The 23,038-nt window shown below is 37.5% G+C and overlaps 1 protein-coding gene across 1 annotated transcript in view; it reads left to right on the top strand.

Moving 5' to 3' along the window:
- The window catches only part of USH2A (usherin), a 485,796-nt gene that overhangs the window by 296,565 nt on the left and 166,193 nt on the right, over positions 1-23,038 (top strand). Inside the window, exons 39-40 of the mRNA XM_087933437.1 lie at positions 20,464-20,614; positions 20,756-20,898. Coding sequence (XP_087789563.1) covers positions 20,464-20,614; positions 20,756-20,898 — 294 coding nt within the window. The remainder of the gene's footprint in view (positions 1-20,463; positions 20,615-20,755; positions 20,899-23,038) is intronic.

Here is a 23,038-nt window from a genome sequence, read left to right as displayed (position 1 = left end):
CTGGAGAGGTTTAGACAGCATGGCCTTAAACTTAAGAGGGAGAAGTGTGCCATCGCCACTAGGCAGGTGGACTTTCTGGGTTATAGAATAGACGCCTCTGGCATCCACCCCGTTGAGTCCAAGGTGAAGGCCATCCATGAGGCACCCACACCCACCAACAAGACTGAACTTCAAGCTTTCCTGGGACTCCTGAACTTTTTCGCCTCATTCCTCCCGCACAAGGCATCGGTCGCTGAACCATTACATAGGCTACTAGATAAAGACTCGCTCTGGCACTGGGGACCCAAGGAAAACCATGCCTTCAAGTCAGTCAAATCCTTACTCACATCAGAAGCGGTCCTAGTTCAATTCGATCAACGTCTTCCCCTGGTCCTGGCTGCTGACGCATCCCCTTTTGGCATTGGGGCTGTCCTGAGCCACAGACTCCCCAACTGTTCCGAGGCACCAATTGCTTTCTTTTCTAGGACCCTTTCTCCAACTGAGAGGAACTACAGCCAAATCGATAAAGAGGCCTTGGCTGCAGAGGCTGCAGTTAAGAAGTTCCACGAATTCTTGTTTGGCCACCACTTTGAGTTAGTGACTGACCACAAACCTCTTTTAGGACTCCTGTCTGGAGATAAGCAAACCCCGCAGGTACTTTCACCCAGAATGACCAGATGGACTCTATTTCTGGCCGCTTACTCATTCAAGTTAGTGCATCGTCCCGGTAAGAACTTGAGCCACGCCGATGCCCTTAGCCGCTGCCCCCTGCCAGTCCCAGTCAAAGACCCAGCGCCTATCCACGCCATTTTTGTGGTCAACGAACTCAAGCTCCCAGTGACGGCTGAGGACATCGCGGCGAACTCAAAGAAGGACAAAATCATCGCCCAGGTTCTGGACTGGGTGGGAAGGGGGTGGCCGGAAACTCAATGTACAACTGATTTTGTCCCCTTTAAAACCCGCCAGCAGGAACTGTCAAAGCTGCAAGGTTGTCTATTGTGGGGAACAAGAGTGGTCATCCCAGCCTCCCTTCGAGTGCCCATCCTGAAGGTGCTTCACGAGGGTCATCCGGGCATCGTAAGAATGAAGGCCCTGGCCCGCAGCTACGTCTGGTGGCCCGGCATGGACGCTCAAATCGCCAACTGGGTAAGCTCTTGCCAGCCTTGCCAACAAACCAGGGCTGCCCCTCCAGCTGCCACGCCCACCAGATGGGAGAGCGCAAACGCCCCTTGGTCCTGTTTGCACGTCGACCTGGCTGGGCCTGTACATGGCAGGACCTTCTTGGTGGTCGTGGATTCATACTCCAAGTGGATTGATGTAGCCTTACTTCCCACAACCACCACCCAGGCGATAGTTAAGGCCCTAACCCGTCTATTTGTCACCCATGGACTTCCTGACACGCTGGTTTCAGACAATGGCCCACAGTTCACATCGTGTGAATTCAGCATGTACACTGCTAACTTGGGCATCAGACACGTCCTTACAGCACCATTCCATCCCGCTAGCAACGGGATGGCAGAGAGAGCAGTTAGGTCAGCCAAGGAGGTACTCTCCAGGTTTGGCCAGGAGGATTGGCACTCTAAACTGTCTCGTTTCCTGCTCAGCCAGCACACAATGCCCTGCACCACCACCAACAAATCTCCTGCCGAACTTCTAATGGGGAGATGCCTCAGAACCACCCTGGACAGGCTACACCCCCACTACTGCCCAGACACCCCCTTAGGGTCTGACAGTCTGGTCAGAGACTTCGCCCCACAAGACCTGGTATACACCAGGAACTACGCGGGGGATCCGTTATGGGTGCCTGGACAAGTCGTGTCAGTCACCAGTCCCAGGTCCTACAGGATCCTCCTAGAGGATGGACGTGTGTGGCGGAGACACGTGGATCAACTCAGAAGGCAGCGGAAGGGTGCGACAGATACCAACCCATGCCAACCTGCCAGCGCCAACGACGCCTCACCAGTGCCTGACGCGGATCCCCTGCGGAACCCGGGTTTCCCTGACGAGCGAGAGGACTGGCGGGAGGACCCGAGCTTCCGGCCAGAGTCACCACTCCAGCCACCGAGCGACCCAGTTGACCAGCTGGACCTCGAGTCTCGTCCGGGCCAACCTGAACAGGGGTTTTCATCAGCGCCACAGGACACTACGCCGGGCAAACCCACGCCCGGCGACTGCCAAGGCACGTTCCGAAGACCAGGACTTGACACCGGCCGACAGTTCACCCGAACTGCGACGTTCTGGTCACCAGCGAAGACAACCCTCGTATTTACAGGACTACGCATGTTCCCAGCTGGGGGAAAGGGGTGTTATGTCTGTGGAACTGGTTGGGGTCCCCAACCAGGTCCGCTGTTTGAGTGGGAGCACCAGCAGCTCCCATTGGTTGGCTCCGTTTGACAGCCGGCTATATAAGCCGGCTGTCAAGCAGAGCCAGCCGTTGTCGCCCGCTGGTCTGCAAGTTAGCAAGCAGCGCGACAACCCTTTATTCCTTGCAATAAAGCCTGTTAGTTGTACGCTCTGGTCTCATGCCTCTTCCTTACCATCACTCTACAACACAATCCTCGCTTAACGAAGGTCACTGGGACTGCCAGAATTGTCATGGCTAAGCAGAAGAGTTACGTGACATTGCACTTTATGATCACATTGTTTAGTGATGAATGTTGTAGTCCCAATGGTCATCATTAACCTAAGACTGCCTCTGAGAAAAGTTACCATTGGAAGCACTTTTCCATGACATAAAAAAGAAGTATTGGGCCCTCTTCTTTTTACCATTTTTATTAGTGACTTGGATGAACAGAAAAACAGAACTGCTGTAGAGTTTTGCAAATTGTCCACAATTGTGTAAGGAGTCCAATTCTGTAGAAGAAAAAATATAACTCAGAATAAATCTGAGATGCTAAAGAAATGGGAAGAAAATGACAACCTGAAATTTAACAGAGATAGATGTAAAGTTACTAAGAAGAGGATAAGGATTTCTATTTTAACAGGAACTAGTGCATTAATATTTTGTAGATATGGGATTCAGTTTAAGTAATGGTTGACATCAACCATCCAATAGCTTTCATCTAATTGGCTATTTTAGCTATTTTATCAGTGAAAGCTGCATGAACTAGCATGATCAGAAACGTCAGACACGAGTATTCATGTAGGTGAGGAACAAACTACCACTTAAACTCAGCACTGCATTAATAAGTTGAAACCAAGAAAGGGAATGATCCTAGAGTTGAAAGGTAAAAGGAACCTGAGAAGTTTTGCGTGATGTTCAAGTTCAGAACAAAGGCATTTATAAAGTATATAAATTTTAAATACACTGCATTTTGCCTCAAGACTTTTTTTTTCAGATGAACTGAAATCTTGTCTGGAACTGTCTTTGTTACATCAAAGAACTGTATAGAAAGCTAAAAGAAACCAAAGAAGCATAAAAGGGCATAGTTTAAAATGATTAGTGACAATTTTTATACAGCAGAGAAAGATTTTTTTTTTCTGTCTCCGTCCACCTCCCCCAATGAATAAATTCATCCCATTAATCTTGTCCTAAAATATTTCACTAGGAATTGTTAAAACATATGAAAGCAACATATTAAACGAGGCTTAGCTGCAGCACTCTTAGTATTCAAATACATTTAAAATGAACTCAAATATACTGCAATTAGCATTTCAAAAACAGCAATTTACACTAACCTGAAAATAACAACATTTGAAATGTCAATGCTCCAAAGAGCTCCAGCTGTTTTAGCTGCTGCTCTTCTGAGATGATTGCTCAGTGGCTAAGATGCTGAATCTTATATCATTAATGGTCTACAGCTTAGTCATTTGAGACCTGGGTGGCACAAGACAGAGTGAATTAACAGATTTAACAGATAATCAGAGTTGTAAGGGACCTTGTAGGTCATCTAGTCCAAACTCCGCCCCCCCCAAGTGGGAGACCGTTCACAATTTCTGATAGATGGGAGACTAATCTCTTCTTGAAAGTCTCGAGTGATGAAGATCCCACAACTTCCGAGGGAAACTTCTGTTCCATTGGTTGATTGTTCTCACTGTCAGAAAGTTTCTCCTTGCTTCCAGGTTAAATCTCTCCTTGTTCAGTTTCCATCCATTATTCCTTGTCTGGCCTTCAGGTGCTTTAGAAATAGCTTCATCCCTTCTCTCTCTGGCAGCCCCTCAAATATTGGAAGACTGCTTTCATCTCTTCCCTGGTCCTTCTCTTCGCTAGACTAGCCATGCCCAGTTCCTGTAACCATTCTCCATATGTTTTAATCTCCAGTCCCCTAATCATCCTGGTTGCTCTTCTCTGTACTTTTTCTAGAGTCTCAACATCTTTTTTATAATGTGGTGAACAAAACTGGATGCAGTACTCTAGGTGTGGTCTTCCTAAGGCTTTATAGAGTGGTATTAGTACCTTACTTGATCTCGATTGTATCCCTCTGTTAATGCAATTTAGGATTGCATTAGCTTTTTTGGCTGCTGCTGGCTCATATTTAGCTGGTTGTCCACTAAGACTCCAAGATCCCTCTCACAGTTACTGCTATTGAGCCTGGTTTCACCCAGTCTATATGTGTACTTTTGGTTTTTCTTGCCTAAGTGCAGGACTTTACTTTTCTCTACTTTGAATTTCATTTTGTTAGATACGGCCCAGTGTTCTAGTCTGTCACTGTTACTTGTCCCAGCTCCTGCCAACCTAGCAGTTCGAAAGCATAGAAATGCAAGTAGATGAATAGTACCCCATATAAGCATGCGGGAAGGTAACAGTGTTGCATTTTTCATCATACATACTCTGCTTCAGCATGATGTTGTGCTGTCCACATGACTACATCTTCAGACAATGCTGGCTCTTTGGCTTAAGGAATAGAGATGAGTACAGCTAGAGAGGTAAAATCCATGGGGACTCCTTTACCTTTTTCTTACTTCTGAGACAAAGACAACAGAGGATGTAAAGAAGTCCTTTTCTAAATATGTGTAATGGCACCAAAACAGCAAAAGTAGCATCTTGAGACACCTGTCTTCAAAAAGTACCAAGCTACTGATAGAAGTCCCATTCTCAACAGCTTTGATTTGCAAATGGAAGACCAGTGGCCAATCACAGGAAGAAAATTGCTGGGATGCCTAGTGAGATATCATCTTGCTAAAACATGGTTGAGACATGTCCTGATGCAGTTTTACATGAAATCTCTTTGTGATATTGCCTTTGGAATATCCCCAAACTACAGCCAATGCCACTTCAAATAAACATTTTAAACTGGTATTTTCCCCATTCTTCCAATAGAGTTTTCACTGTGGTTAAGGTCTGACATGCCTTGTCAATGCTGCTGCTGCTGACATGATCAGATGAGATATTTTAAACTGCCAACTATCTAGCAGTATAGGGTTAGATTATTTGAAGCAAAGAAGTAGCAGTCACTTTTCAATTTTTTTCTCCCTTATATATTTAGAGAGAGAGTTAGAGGGGAGTTCCTTTACTACATATTTAGTATAATTTGTATGGAAGTTACAGTGGCTGTCTTATAACTTTTTATTACATTAGATAATAACTGTTTTTATTTTGGTTTTTCTCTTAGATTCTTATTCTAAGTCATAAATGACAGTTGCAAATAATCAGTCAATTGGTAGACATAAAAACAGCCTTTGATATGATTCAGTGAAAATTTCTGGAGCAAATAAATAATATTTTCCCATAATTTTGATTACATTGTGGTATTCTAATGTTTTAGCCAGGATTGTTAAAAATAGAATTCTTTCCTTACGTATTAGAATCCTAAGCATGCTTTTATTTATTGAGTTTTATGATAAAATCATTGGCTCACCTTATAAGCCACATTAAAATGACTAAGATGAATGAAAAATGTTTTTAAATGCTAAGGATACAATATATCTTATTAATAATTATTAATATCCTTTTTCAAAAAGTATTGATATAACCAATAGCTTGATTAATAATCAGAATTCTGTGACTAACAAGAGTTAATCTCATCTATCTTTTATAAATTCAGTCAACTACTGATGTTTGAGTGCTGTTAAATATCTTGGGATAATTGTCTCCCAAAAATTTTTTTCTAGATGCTAATAATTTTAACTGTTTACTGTTGTGTTTAAAAGAAGAGCCTTTCTTAATATGTATTGTATATTTTTGGTCTTTGCTTCCCTCCTTTTTACTGTTTCTTACCACTCTTTTCTGTCTGCATATTAAAGGAATAAGGTTTTAAAAATATGTCAAATGCTACATCATCAATTGATAATCCCTGCTATGTCTAGAAAGGAACAACCCCCCACTTGCAATGTTGTAACCTTAGTTTATTTATTTTTATTTGTCAATCACTTACAAGATAATAGGTATAAATATATACATAGTTATGAATACATGAAATGGGTACATATAAGAAAAATAAAAGACACAATAGGACAGGGACGGTAGGAACATTGGTGCACTTATGCACCGTCCCCTACAGACCTCTTAGGAAGGGGGTGAGGTCAATAGTAGACAGTCTAAGGTTAAAGTTTTGGGGGTTTGGGGAAGAAACTACAGAGTCAGTTAGAGTATTCCAGACATTGACCACTGTTGCTGAAGTCGTATTTCCTGCAATCAAGTTTGGTGCGATTAACCTTGAGTTTGTATCTATTGTGTGCTCTTGTGTTGTTATGGTTGAAGCTGAAGTATTCATTGACAGGTAAGTCATTGCAATGTATGATTTTATATACCATACTTAGATCAGACCGAAGACGACGTAATTCAAGGTTTTCTAGGTCTAGAATTTCAAGTCTGGTGGCATAAGGTATTCTACAACAAGGAGAGGAGTGGAGAACTCTTCTTGTGAAATATTTCTGGCCTTTCTCAACTGTTCTAATATCAGATACGTAATGTGGGTTCCAGACTGATGAGCTATATTTGAGTATTGGTCTCGCAAATGTTTTGTATGCTCTAGTTAGTAGTATGATATTACCAGAGAAAAAGATATGTAGGATTAGGTTAACAACTCTTAACGCCCTTTTGGCTATGTAGTTACAGTGGGCTCTAGCACTTAGATCAGTAGAGATGAGTATTCCAAGGTCTTTTACAGAGCTTGGATCATCAACGAGGTCTTGACTATTCAACTTGTATTTTATTTTCTGATTTTTTTGCCAATATGTAAGACAGAGCATTTATTTGTTGAGATTTGAAGTTGCCATTTGTTTGACCATTCTGATACATAGTTGAGGTCTTTTTGAAGGATAGCAGTATTGTCTGTGGTGATGAACAGCTTGACATCATCAGCGAAGAGAACGCAGTTGCTCTTAATATGTCACAGAGGTCATTTATGTAGAGTATGAAAAGAGTTGGTCCTAGAACACTGCCTAGGGGGACAGCACTATTGACAGGTACAGAATTTTGACCATTTGTTGTCTGTTTGACAGGAATGCTTCTATCCAGTTATGCAGGTGTCCAGAGATACCATAAGATTTTAGTTTTAAGAGTAGTTTGTCATGTACCACTGAATCAAAGGCTTTACACAAGTCTATGTAGATTGCGTCTATTGTTTTGCTCTGAACGAGTTCTGTAATCCATATGTTTTTGCAGTATAAGAGTTGCAGATTACAGGATAGTTTTTTTTCTGAAACCAAATTGTTTATTGGAAAGTAGGTTGTTTGTCTCTAAGTGGAGGATAATGGATTGGTTAATAATTGATTCCATGACTTTACAGGTGACACAGCCTTAGGTGATTGCAAGGGAGGGATGGCAATGATTCGGTGATGCTATTAGAGAAGGCATAACAATATTTCCAGCCATCTTCTGATTATGCTACTTGTGGTAGTAACACAGATCTGGATTAAACAACTAAAAACATGTACAAATCTGTTGGCATAAATCTAGATGGCTCATTAATTGAAACTGGCAGCATAAAAAACAGGGCTTGGCACTGATTATTATCTGTATTCATACTTGCCAAAGGTAAGTGGTTTCTATAATTTACCAGCACTTTTCACTGCTTTCTGACTTGAAAATGCAAGCACATGTCTGGTGAAAAAAAAATTAGGTTAAATCAGGGGTCTTCAAACTTGGCCACATTAAGACTTGTGCAAATCCCAGAATTCTTCAAACAGCAGAACATAACTGGCTGACTAATTCTGGAATTTGAAGCCCACAAGTCTTAAAGCGGCCAAGTTCAAAAACCACTGGTGTTAAAGAAAAGCTGGTTGACTACAGGAGAAACTCAAAAAATTAGAATATCGTGCAAAAGTTCAGTAATTCGTGCAATTTCAGTAATGCAACTTAAAAGGTAAAACTAACATATGAGATAGACTCATTACATGCAAAGCAAGATAGTTTAAGCTGTGATGTATCATAATTGAGATGATTATGGCTTACAGCCCATGAAAACCCCAAATCCACAATCTCAGAAAATTAGAATATTGTGAAAAGGTTCAATATTCTAGGCTCAAAGTGTTCCACTCTAATCAGCTAATTAAGCCATAACACCTGCAAAGGGTTCCTGAGCTCTTAAATGTTCTCTCAGTCTGATTCAGTAGGAATCACAATCATGGGAAAGACTGCTGACCTGACCGTTGTGCAGAAAACCATCATTGACACCCTCCATAAGGAGGGAAAGCCTCAAAAGGTAATTGCAAAAGAAGTTGGATGTTCCCAAAGTGCTGTATCAAAGCACATTAATAGAAAGTTATGTGGAAGCGAAAAGTGTGGAAGAAAAAGGTGCACAAGCAGCAGGGATGACCGCAGCCTGGAGAGGATTGTCAGGAAAAGGCCATTCAAAAGCATTGGGGACTTTCACAAGGAGTAGACTGAGGCTGGAGTCAGTGCATCAAGAGCCACCACACACAGATGGATCCTGGACATGGGTTTCAAATGTCATATTCTTCTTGTCAAGATGCTCCTGAACAACAAACAATGTCAGAAGTGTCTTACCTGGGCTAAAGAAAAACGGACCTAGTCTGTTGCTCAGTGGTCCAAAGTCCTCTTTTCTGATGAGAGCAACTTTTGCATCTCATTTGGAAACCAAGGACCCAGAATCTGGAGGAAGAATGGAAAGGCACACACTGCAAGATGCTTGAAGTCCAGTGTGAAGTTTCCACAGTCTGTGTTGATTTGGGGAGCCATGTCATCTGCTGGTGTTGGTCCACTGTGCTTCATTAAGTGCAGGGTCAATGCAGCCATCTACCAGGAGATTTTGGAACACTTCATGCTTTCTTCCACAGACGAGCTTTATGGGCATGCTGTCTTCATTTTCTAGCAGGACTTGGCACCTGCCCAGACTTCCAAAAGCACCAAAACCTGGTTCAATGACCATGGGATTACTGTGCTTGATTGGCCAGCAAACTCGCCTGATCTGAACCCCATGGAGAATCTATGGGGCATTGCCAAGAGAAAGATGAGAGACATGAGTCCAAACAATACAGAAGAGCTGAAGGCCACTATTGAAGCATCCTGATCTTCCATAATACCTCGGCAGTGCCACATGCTGATAGCTTCCATGCCACGCCGCATTGAGGCAGTAATTTCTGCAAAAGGGGCCCAAACCAAGTACTGAGTACATAGGCATGCTTATACTTTTCAGAGGTCCGATATTGTTCTATGTACAATCCTTGTTTTATTGATTGCATGTAATATTCTAATTTTCTGAGATTGTGGATTTGGGGTTTTCATGAGCTATAAGCCATAATCATCACAATGATGACAAATCACGGCTTGAACTATCTTGCTTTGCATGTAATGAGTCTATCTCATATATTAGTTTCACCTTTTAAGTTGCACTACTGAAATAAATGAACTTTTGCACGATATTCTAATTTTTCGAGTTCCACCTGTATACTCAACAAGAGGGGGCCCGTGTTTAGATACACAGTTTCACACAGCTTATGTGAAAGCATTTCAGACTTATTGGAATGGAAGGGGAGGACTATCATTTTGTGTTTTTGAGAAAGCTGGAAGATGTACACGTGTATCATTGGATCAGGAAGAAATGTGCTTGCCTGTCCTAATTACATTGTACAAGCTCCTTCTAAGAAATTCTAAGAAATTTCTGAGGATGGATAATGCATGGAAATATAGCAGTTTATCCTGTTCAGCACACATGCAGAATCAGGGCCACCATTCTTCTTCAGCACCTGGAGGCTTATCATTTTCTATCCAAAGAACAGGCAGTTACTGTTTTGCACATGAATGGGACATGGTGACTGTTATTGAGCTATGGTGGTGCAGTTGTTAGAATGCAGTATTACCAGGTGTTCAATCCTGACTGGCTTAAGGTTGACCTAGACTTCCATCATTCTGAGGTTGGTAAAATGAGGACTCATATATTGGAGGCAATAGTTGGACACTCTAAACTGCTCAGAGAGTGCTGTAAAGCATTATGAAGTGGTATATAAGTCTAAGTGCGATTGCTATTTTTATTTCTCTTGACTTACAAGCAGTCCTCCAGATGCTTCATCAGCTATGCATCTCCAGCCATTCTTAAGGGCATTTAAGAAGCACTGAAAATCAAGCATTAAAATTCGTCATTAGTATTTTGAATGGTAAAATGTTTTTTCTTTGTGGGTGAAGATAGATGATAGTAGATAGGTAGGTACATCATAGATAGATAGATAGATAGATAGATAGATAGATAGATAGATAGATAGATAGATAGATAGATAGATAGATAGATATTCTGATGAAGGGAAAGGAACAAAGAGATAACTACAATGATGTGATTTTATTCTTTTCTCTAAGAAGCTTTTTAACTGTATTATTAGTTATTTTTATTTTCTTTCTTTCTCATATGCAAATTCACCATTGTGACTTTCTGTAAAATGCCAATTAAAGCATTTTGCATTTTTCAATGTTTAAAATGTACAGCAGGAACTTTCAGAATGCAAAGATTCACCCACAAAATTGATTAATACTCCTGTAAGAAGCCAATGTAAAAAGTAATTAAAGAAATTATTCTCAACTTGCTTTAGGGCACCATTCACTTTATTCTGCATTGGATATCCATTTAATAAATTCATGCATTACAAATAATATTGAGCAATGCTTTTCTATTGACCCCATTAATCCTTGATACTTTTTTTCAAAAATTGATGAGCCCATATAATATGGTGATGGAAGTTCAAGTCACCAATTGACCACAGAACTCAGTGACTTTGTGACAGTACCTTCCAGTCCAGTGTCTTTTACAGGGTACTTTTTGTGTGAAAAAAGTAGAGGAGGGTATCATGAATTTTCAAAAAATATAGATTATAAATACTTAGGTCCCAGACTCTGGGGTAGGGTTTAAGGAACTCCAACCACAGCCATTCAGCCTTGGTAGGCTTGAGCCAAAGTTTCTTCCATCTCATCTAGACCAAAACACTCCAATACACATTGATAGCTTCACCTGTGATAGTTGGTATTGGTATTGAGATATAAAGCTGGATGTCGTTGGCATATTTATGACATTGAATCTCAAATCAGTGGATTGAATCTCACCCAGTGGTTTCATTTAGATGTTAAACAGGAGAGAGGAGAACCTTGAATTACCCTATATGTAGATTGCAATTTCTCTAGATTTCAGACTTCAGAAGCAAAACCTTCTAATGTCGTTCAAGCAGCCTCTACTGAACTGCATTGCATAGCCCGAAAAAGGTAGTGAACCTTTCTAAACAACTGGTCCAGATCAGACAGAGAAATGATAGAACCATGGCTTCAGAAAATCAAGGAGTGCATTGAGCTGACTGAGAAGAAATCAAGAAAGCACAAGGAAGGAAAGGAAAGGAAAGGAAAGGAAAGGAAAGGAAAGGAAAGGAAGGAAAGGAAAGGAAAGGAAAGGAAAGGAAAGGAAAGGAAAGGAAAGGAAAGGAAAGGAAAGGAAAGGAAAGGAAAGGAAAGGAAGGAAGGACCCACTCTCTGCCAAACTTTTTCAATGAAGATTCTTGTTGTTTGGAAGCTGAGTCATGGCAACTGGACTTCCTTTCTTGTTGACTCAAAACATTTTGCTGCTGGACTCCCAGTTTGAGCTTCTTCAGTGACAGACCGAAACCTCATCTCTCCGAGACTTCGATCCGTGCTCGCCGCTGGAGCACCCTGAGCCGACTGGTTTCAGGGCTAAGCCATCCTGTAGAGGTGTTGAAGAGTGGGGAGACTGCCAGCAGGGTCGAGGAGAGCCGCATCTCTCCTCCCCAGCTGGCCATTACTCCCTTTCCCAAAGGCGGTTGCAGCGGTGGTCAGAAATGGCCACCACAAAGAAGAACTCGACCGGAAAAGAATGTGCAGGAGGAAGATAAGAAGAGAAAGTTTTGGTTGACTGGGTCAAACAGCAAAAGCAACAAATAAGGTACCCTGGGATTGAAACTGTTAAAAAACAATAACATTGTTCCCTAAGAAGATTTTTAAGCTGCGAAGGAGAGAGAAAAGGGAAAAGATTTGGTTTTCTCCTTTTCCTATACTGACAGCTAAGAGACTTAAGCAAGAAATTGGAAAAAAATCCACTTTGACATCAATAGGCATTTAATGCTGAAAATAAAAAGTCAAAGGGTTAATAAAGATTTCTGGATAATTAAAAGCTTTTGAAAACAGGAAAGGAGAGAGGAAGAATAAAAGGGCAGGATCTGGAAGGGAGGAGACTGCCTGGAATTAAAAAAGAACTTACAGCAAAATCTCAACAAGACTTCCAAAAGATACATTCTAACTGAAATATTGCAACAAAAACCCCAGGAAGAGAAAGTCGAAAAAGAAATAAGAAGATATAACTCTGGACTATATGGATTACTTGATGATTTCTGGATTCTTGGTTATTATTTTAAATGACTAAAATCAATCAGGTGGTTGTTTAAAACTTTTTAAAATGGCTCCAATTTTAGAAGAACTGAAAATGGAACTTAAAAAGTACAAAGAAGATGCACAAGAAGGGAGAGGTTCTTCTGGCTTAGTATTTCAGTTTTTAGAAATGGAGGTTTGGAATTATGAGAAACAACAAGAAATGCCTGCAGAACAAGAAGATTGCGACAAGGAAGAAGCCATCTTTAATGAACAAGTAATCTTAGATGGGGGGGGGAGGAAAGGGGAGAAAGAGAATGGAAAGTTTAAGATTGGGAAAAACAACTCTCCCCCCCCACACACACACACAAAAAAAATAGAGTGAAAAATAAGTATAAAATCAGAAAGCAACAGAAGAGGAAAATGCAGAAGAGAGAATTAGAACTAGAGAGACAAGGGGGTAAAAAGGGGAGGGAGAAGATGAGAGGGAACAAAGAAAGGAAAAGAAGTTATAAAGGACAGAAACAAAATATAGAGAAACAGGGCCTATTTAGAGATAATGGGTGAAAATTTAATGGAAAAAGGGATTCTGCAAAGGTACATAAGATAGTATTGTTATATTAGAAACAGAAATAATTTTAGAAAATATGAAACAATGTATGATTAAAATGTTTGATAAAATAGCTATCGTAATTCATTGGAATGCTTGTCAATAAATAAATATAACAAAATGAATATTTAATGATTTACAAAACATATGTGAAGAGAAATAAGGGAAAAATTAATTATGGAGATTATATGTGTCTTTAAGGAAATATGATATTTAATTGAAAAGAAGTTCTAAAGATGTTAAGATTTTAATGATTATTAATGATAGAACTGAATTGAAATGGAATGAGGGTTTATAATTACAAATATTTATAATCTTTTTTTTAAAGAATATACTGTGTATTATAAGAATGTACCAAGCAGAATTCAATTGGAAGTTATGTATTATATTGAAGGTCATAAACTTAAGGTATATATTGAAGTTTAAATAAGAGTTGAATGGATGTAAGTAAAAGATATAAAGGTGTCATACTCCAATTAGTAACTACAGGAGAAAATTTGTTTAATGATAAAAGATAAAATGAAATTGAAACAGAACAGACAAAAGTATAAATATAATGATTTGAATTGAGATGAGATAATCAAAATAAAATTGAGAAAATTAAAAGAGGGGAAAAAAAGAGGGGAATCTACTTGGATAAGCAGTGAAACATTTTGAACCAACAAGGAAGTTACCAGTTACCATGACTCAACTTCCAAACCCACTGCCAAACATTGATAAGGACTCATATTCTCCTTTCTTCCTTCTCCTATGAATTTCTGATGGAAATTCTATTTCGGAAATCCTCAAGAAACATAAAACTAAGATGAACAGAATGAGAATGAAGCACTTAAGCATGAGACAGAAATCAAGAAGTGTTAGGTCAAGGAAACATGGCTACTGGAATAATAGGGATTTAATACCTCAGTGAATTACTAGTATGAAATGGGCATAATGATCATTTACAGAGAACAGAGGAGGTAGGAATCATGAAATGAAAGAACATAGAGTGGATGGGTTAAGAAGAAGACCAAGAAAGGTGAATGGGTTGATTTAGTTATTTTGAAAGGGAGCACTGAGCAGTTTGAACGTGATACATAGGTCTGATAGAATCAAGGATGTAGAGAGGTATGTAGATGTATTTCATTTTCTTTTTCTTATCTCATGCCTTTAATTTCTTACTCCTTTTCTAATACTTTTCTTATACCAAAAAGGAATTCTGTGATGAGTAGTTATTTATGTATGTATGATAATATTTCTTTGTATATGAATGTGGTGAAAGCCCCTGGTGATTCTGATGTATTAAATTATAATTGAGAAATAACTCAAGGATCAAATATGCTCTTTGGGAGAGATCACTTTCTGGTAGGAAAAATATTATCTTTTTCACAGATTCATATATTTGTTTTGTATGTCTTGTAAATATCATTCCTCACAGTTTCTATATTTAATTTAACACAAAACTCTGAGCAACTCAATTGCATGGGGGAGGGGCGAGAGTTGCTGGCAGACTCCTAGAAGAAAATTGAAATGTACATGTTTTTTTCCCATATATCAGAGAAGTGCAAAAATCTAAACTGACATTTTACATCAAATGAATTATGAACTGTGTACTATGTACCTAAGGGAACAACAAGTAAATTAGATTTTTGTTAAGGAAGGGGGAGAGAAAAGCCAAAATAATAAAAATGAGTTTTATCTGAATTTGACATGCAATTCAGTGGTCTACACACATGAGATTATAGATTATTTCAAATAGCAGATACTTCAAACAGTTTGTGAACAAAGCAAGTATTACAAGCTATAATACAACTTGAACATTACACTTAATAATTATTGCTTGATTATAGATTTTGTCTCATTTGAAGATATGAATGCTGGAATACTTATGGATTAATGTTAACAAGAATGGGAGAGGAACACAGAATTATACATTTGAAAGATATATGAAAAATATTTTACATATTTATATTCACTTTATATTTCACAAATTAAGTTCACTTAATTTGTGATCTAGAATGTGTATTTTGATGGACATTTCTTTAAAATGCCATTTAATTGATAGGTTTCCAAGGTGTTCATCTGTTCCCACTGGATGCAATAGGAAAGAGTCTTTTGCAGATGATTAAGTACTGAATAATCAGCATATCAGTCCTATCTGCTGGGTTTATTCTTTCTGGTTTGATATGCTTCTGTGTACCAATGTTACATATCCAGTTTTGTAACCTGCATTTTGATGCACATAACTAGGATGCACATGGCTTTTGTGCAGAAAACCTAATAGTATTACCAGTCAAAGAGTTGGGCAAATGAATCCATCACATTTGCTTTTCTTTCATGCATTGATCATTCCTACTCTGGGCTATTTGTACAAAACTTTAGAAAACACTGTGCTTTGTGAATGGCATGTTAACAAGGGCATGTACAGAATACTTGAGCAAAGATAAATTCAACCATTATGTGGGAGGTGCTGTCTATTATAAAGACTGCAATTATAATTATGCAGTTTGATATTTTCCACAAAACCAAAACCAAAATAACCTATAAAGAGAATTGTTCTAACTCTTTCTAAAATTGATCTTTGAGGACTATGACATGACCTTACTGATCTGGAAACAGCAGTTGGCCCAGAATTAAACGCATCCTTGTTCAACTACTGTCTTTTAATGAATTTTGTTTAAATGATTTGACATTTCTGTAATTATTTTTTTCTTTCAATAAATCTATATTTTTCAAAATAAATGAGATGATGTACCTGCATAAAAACAAAACATTGTTCAATAAAAACATCAAAAGTAAACTGACATTGAAATTCAAGACAATATCCAGGCAGATCGAAAGGTACTATAGTACAAGTTTAATCAAATGCCTGGGTGAAGCACTATGTTTTAAGATGGCAAGCGCAGAAATTAACAAACCAATCAATTGGCCCCAACATTTAATGCCACAATAAGCTTCAGCAGTATGAAAAGATACAGTTGTAGAATAATAATTCCATAGAATTCTACTTGGGTTACTTTTCAATCTATGCATCTTTAAATGGAGGTGATTTTGATAAATTTTTGAAGAATTGTAAGTATTGAAAGCTCTGTTAAGAAATGTATTCATAAGTTTGGTTTGGCATATGAAGTCCTTTATAAATGCATTTTTGTTGTTTAATTCTTCTTTTGGAAGCTCATTATTCTGTGGCTTGTTGGCTAGGTATCTATTTAAACAGCATGACATCTAATTGGCTTTTCTGGACAGCCATAAATTTCGTTGAGTGTATCTCTGACATGTATTTATAATCATTAATCAGTCAACTAATTGCTTATTGGCATTTTTTAAAGTTCTGTGCACCGTTTACCACATCAGTTTCAGGAAGGATGATAAACATATAAATATGTTTGCAAATAGTCCTTGTGTGATTTGCAAGCTCAGAAAACAAGGGATACTGAAAATCCTAGTTTTGTGAAAGAAAGCTAAATAAATTAACTATCAATTCCACACACCAGCTACAAGAAGTGAGCACCTAAAAAAAACTGTCAGTCATCTTTTTCTATCGATATACTTACAATTACTTTACATGCTTAGCTACATCAGCAAAATTAGGATTTGGAATATATATACAAAATTACTTAAATAGGTCTACTTGTCATTATTCACAAAGTCATATTTGTTTCCGCTGGTAAACACTTCAGTCCTTATGAGCTGATCACAGTAGTGTCCTCTGGTATACTACAGTCTGCTGTACTAAAGACTGAAATAGGAAATGTTGCATCCTTTACCTTTCACTATGATTGTAGTCTCCGGTCAGTGGTCATTTGTCCATGTTGATGTTTAACTTAGCTACAGAGTTGATTTATTGTTGTTTCTGTTCATTTTTTCAGTCATTCCTGACATTTTATGACCTGATTTGCCAGGATTTTATAACTGTTTGAGTTTCTGTAACCTCATGTTTGGCTTATCAGCCTTAGTATTTAAACACCTAGTTTTCTATTGTAATTTAGTATAATTCATGATGCTGAATGCAATCTATAGACTCCTTATTGGCATTGCATTAGGTCAGGGGTGTCAAACTGATGGACCATGGGCCGGATGTGTCATGTGCAGGTCAGGTGATAAATGTTGTGAAACATCACATGACAGCAACATGATGCCACAAGTATCAGGCACTAGATTACCTGAAGAACCAGCTGTTTATCTCTGGCTGCCCTATCTTACCAGACAAGATAATCCTTTCACTTACAAATGTAATCTGATGGAATCCAAAAAGCATGCCTTTTCTATCACAGTGTGTGTCCAGTGGAACAGAATACCCCTTAAGATTGGGAAAGACTTGACTTTGCCAAATGTTGGTAGAACATTTAAGACATGGCTGTTCTCCTGCACATGATTAAGATGAATTTAGGTAAAAAGGTTATTGTTTGGCTATATATTGTTTGTTCCTTTTTGTTAATGTGTTTTTTAATTTTCTTTTCTATTATTATAAGTCACATAAGAATTATAAATGAAAGGAACTGCCCTATAAATTGATTGATTGAATAAATGAACAAATATTGACCTTTTTATTTTTCTTCCATTTTTTCAGGTATTCTTCAATGACTTTTGTTTTCACATTATATATGTGAAAAATATATGACAAATCTGAAATGGCATTTAAAAATTAGTCACATACCCATTTTATTGCATTATTTAAAATCTTAGTTTCTTTCTTCTTTAGAAAGAAATGTCTCAGTTTGATAAGTTCACCAACTGTATGAAGTTCTCACTGCTTAGATGATCTTACTGCATTGAGCACAGTTTGCATATTTTTTGCTATGTTAGGGGAGCTGTTAGGAAAAAAAGAAACTCAACTGAAATTCAGTAATAAAAAATTGTTTCTTTTTATTTTCCCAGATTTTGAAATAAGGACCCCCAAATTCTCAATTACATTAGATATTAGAATTTTTAAAATCTTAAACATTCTTCCTGTTTTATCGATCAGATTTGTCAATGAAGGAAGAACAAAATGTTCTTAATATAGTATCATTCGTTTTATTAAGTCAGATTAAGGCTAGCTGTGTTGGTATATACCAGGGCTCTGGGTCCACATGTGCAACTTGGCTGTACAAATCTCTTAATAGTTCATTTATTTTTATGCAAAGCCTGTCCTTTTCCCCACAAGAATTTGCAGTGGTATTTAATTTCTTAACCCTTGCCTAATCTCCAAAATAGCAAAATTGACTAGTTTATGCTGCTAAGGAGAAATAAAATTAAATTCTTCACCCATTGCACTTTTCCAATATACTTGCTGTATGCTATTTTGCCATGCTAATTGAGCATTTATTGGACAAGATGTGTTGATTCAGTAGGTTACCAATGGAGTGGTTGCCCCTTGAGGGATGTAGTAAACTTCAAAAAGGGCAGTTGAAGTATCATTGTTTGTTCAAGGCAATATATCATCCTGATAGGTAAATGGCTCTTCTATTAAGAAAGTGACAGAAAAATTATTGCTCCCTTATAATTATTGCTTTTGTATGAATCCAGTCTTTACAGGAAATATTAAGACTAAAGAAATGAAAGGGGGAATACTCCCATCAAGTTCCTATTCATAAAAATATGTGACATTTTTTAATAATGAGAAGTTTGAACTACTGTAATAGGTGATCAGCTGTTGGATGCTCTTGATTAGTTTAACAGTGGATCCAGTTTTTCAAAGTACCTTGGAAAAAAGCATGTTAGAGATTCCATTTAGATCCTCGGAGTGCAGTCAGGAGTTGTGGAGGGTGATTGAGTGGAAGGTTGCCTTTCAGAAATTATATGTAGCTTATAGATAACTTTTAATGCAATAGGAACAACCTGCACTGCTCTACATATAAACCAGAAGCAGGTAACCTTTTGGCAACAGAAGCTGCCCTTTTTTTGTATTCTGAGACACTTGCAATTTACTATTACAAAATTCGTTAATAGGAACTCTGGATTAAGACAAGGCAAAAATTTAATGACAAGACCAGCTTATGTTCTGCAGAGAGAACAGGGACAGAGAAGCAACACTAGGATCCAATGCTCATTTCACTATTGTTAAACCATGGCTTATGAAACAGGAATGGTGGCTTTGAAAGCTTAATTATCAATAAATTCTCAGGACATCAAGTGTTCCATGTACAGCATTTGATTAAACAAATTCAACAGAATTTCTGTTCTGTTTACCAATCTTTTCACTATTTTATAATTGCTCTCAAATCTCTCACAAATGTCAGAACTAGCATTTAGATGTGTTTTAGAAGTTTGAATTCTGAAAATGACTTCTAAATCCCAGCCATCAAGCTCAGTCAAAAGTGCAAATGTAACTCTTACATTTAAAATCTAATTGACTTCCAATATCTAAAACAACATTTCAAAGAAGTTGTTATTAATCAATCAGTATTGAATCAATCAGAAGTTGTTATTAATCAACTATTGTTAAAATAGCCTAAGTAAGATTTTTCATATATTCTGTCTATAAAAATTGCACCTTATTTTTTGAATATCTTCTGAGACAAAGGACAACAATGAATTCCTTTCTGCATCAGGCTGAAACCTCTTTTTGACGTTTTAGCTTAATTATTCTTTTTCTGTTCCTATCATTGTGATTACTATTGTATTTTTGCTTAGAACTTCATTAATTTCAAAGGTCTACTTTCATCTACCCTGAAATGTGAATAGAATGTGATTTGTGTGCAATTAATATAATTAATAAGTGGTGTCATGTTATCATATAACATTGCACTCCTTCTGATCATGCTTGGCTTACCATTTGACTAGAACTAGAAGTTAGCAAGATGGCTTATTATATAGCTTGTAATTGCTGAGGATAGAAAAAGCAGGTATCTTTAGTCATTGGTTCTGAAGCTGATTTCTTAAGTTCTCTTGTACCAGATAGCAATCATGCTCAGGTGAGCCAAATCAGTTGTTTTCAGATGATGAGATAGATACACAGCATTATAAATTTGAGAGCAGCACATATTAATCTATCTATGGATTTATATTAGTATGGATGTACTATGATAACATTATTATAATATAAGAAGTATGTAGCCCAATTCTACAGTAGCACACACAGATGTTAAATTAAACTGTGCTTTAATTGCTGTTGATCCTCAATATCAGTTTTCCAGTGTATTGAGTATTTTAATTCCATCCAGCATATGTTGCCCACATCTTTTTCTGCTCTAATTCATCCATGTTTTTCGAACAGCTCCAGATGGCATGTTGCCTCCTAGACTTTCATCTGCTACTCCAACCAGTCTTCAGGTTTTCTGGTCTACACCAGTTCGCAACAATGCTCCAGGCTTACCCACATACCGACTGCAAATAAGATTTAAGAACTGCTCAGAAAATAATACAGAGTAAGTAGGTAAATACTCTGTATATTCAGAAGAGATCCAAACTGATATGAGGTGGTTTATCTGAAATGCACCAGTCCTGTCTATACAGTATTCCCCTGTGATCTTGTATTTCTAATCTTAAAATATGTATTTTTCCTTTAGATTGTTTTCTAAACCAACAATTTATTTACATCACATACTGAAGGATCTGCAACCATATACATCTTATGAGTTGAGAGTTATTGCCTGCAATGAATATGGTGATACATTCAGCAACTGGACTCTGATAGATACAGAAGAGGATAGTAAGTAGCTTGAAAAAGGATACAGTGTACTTTTGCAGGACATACAATGTAAAAGTCAATCTAATGGTCATAGCATTTATTATGATTACTGAAGCTATTACTATGCTTTTTGACTATGTAAGGCTGTATGTAGATTCTGGTCAAAGCCCTCTGTTTTTTAAAAACATTCTCTTTACAGGTAATATAAATGTTAAAAGAACCTATCCTCTGGCTCCTATGTAATTTTTATTATAAAAATAAAAATGTTTTTTAATATTGTCTTTTAAAACATTTTAATTTTTTTATACATTGGAAGAGAGTGAGAAAAACCTCAGACCAATAGATAAATAAGTGCACATCCTGGAAGGATATCATAACTTTTTAATTGCATTAATTATGCTACAATCCTAAAAAGTTTATCAACCCTGTTAGTCTCATTCCCATTACTTGATTCTTCTAACTAAGGATGCTAAACACTAAATATTTATCCTTCAGCATGCAATTTGTGCCCTACTTCCAGGGAATGAATGACTCTATTTCACAAACTTCTCTCCAAGAGCAGCTCACCACTTGAGAGCTAGATAGCAGTGATAGATTTATATTGTGGTTATAATATATGCATGATCCCAAATGAGGCCACCTGAAACCTTTTTGTGTACTCCTCAATTCATTCCAGAGTTGTTGCTGATTTTAGCTGAATGTGTAAAAATTAAAATTACTAAGATTAGATGGGGATGGGATATGGGGATGTGGAGGAAAGATTCAAGTTATTCAAGGTTTAACCTAATTATCCCTTTTCTAGATCTTAAATAATACCAAGTATATCCATCCACAGAAAATCAGACTCTGTCACTTAAGACAACTGTCTTGGGAGCAGCAGTCCCAAACCAATTCTTTGGCTTACAGACAAGCAATTGTAAATGACTCCATTAGTTGCCAGGATAGGCCAACTAAGATAGTTACCCCCCAGTTTAAACACACATCTCAATAGAATTCAGCAACAGAATTTATGGTGCATTTTAGAAATGTAATAAATACAATGGATATTGGAGACAAAAGCAAATCCATCAGTGAAATCTGTCAGGGACAATAGGACAGTCTGCCTTTGTTTATAGTAGTATGTGTCTTCTGAGCCACTCCTTCCAAACCTATATTAGGTTTTTAATATCTTTGTTACAAAAAGACAAGTAGACTTTTTTTCTGACAATACCATTAATAAAAAAATGTCAGCTGAATGTCAGCCTGTTATAAAGCTCTTTAAGAAACAAACCAGGATTCTTTCAAACCCCATAATTGGATGGATTCTTAAATATTAAGTATTATTGTTAGATTTTTTATTTTAGCTTTTTAACCGTAGAAGTGGCAATTGTCTGGAACTCACTTTATATTCTTTGAGTTGCAAAGTTTGATTAAATGTATGATTCTGCTTTGGAAAGTTCACTAAACACCAGTCTCCTACAGATATGTTCTGCCTGACCTCTGAAAAGTATACCTCTCATTACCTTTAAAAATGCAATAATCTATTTCTGTTGCCCACTGCATATATCAAGAAATTCTATGATTCCCATCTTGCCTGGCCATCAGAAGATAATTCTGCACTAGTAAGTAAATAAACACTTGTCTCTAGTAAGATGATTAGAAAAGATTAATGATAATTTTATACCTCCTTTTCTTAAATAGAGTCTGAACTTTTGAAGCAGACAAGCAAAATAGCCTCCCATAAAAGATAATTTCATTTGGCAAAATGAAACTACCTTCCAGTATTAATGTAATAATGAAATAGCCTGAGGAATCAATCAAAGGCATTAAGTGATATGCCCCTCCCCTTCCACTCATCTGCTGTAGTTGGCTCTATAAACAATTCCTAATAAGTAACAGGAGTTTATTATTTTATTTTCAGCCCTGGCAGGCAAGATTGTGTTACTGTCAAACTCTTGCAGGCTCCCATACAGTGATAACTGCATTGACAACACATTCTATTCCACATTGATTTTACAGTTAAGGACCTGATTGTGATATATAGAGATTTTAAGAATTCTGCTGAGAGGCTGACTTTTGCCTTTTATCATTCCATTAAAATTTTATAACCATCTTTTTCATGTCATTTCACCCATGAATTCTTACTTTAAAAAGTGATTGCTGCTACTGGGTGCGTACCTTT

Source organism: Pseudonaja textilis, chromosome 1 (assembly GCF_049901715.1).
Source record: "Pseudonaja textilis isolate UNSWEBS1 chromosome 1, rPseTex1.2, whole genome shotgun sequence".
Classification (NCBI taxonomy): domain Eukaryota; kingdom Metazoa; phylum Chordata; class Lepidosauria; order Squamata; family Elapidae; genus Pseudonaja; species Pseudonaja textilis.
The sequence above is the reverse complement of the archived record's forward strand: the minus strand, read 5'-3'. Positions and strand labels throughout refer to the sequence as shown.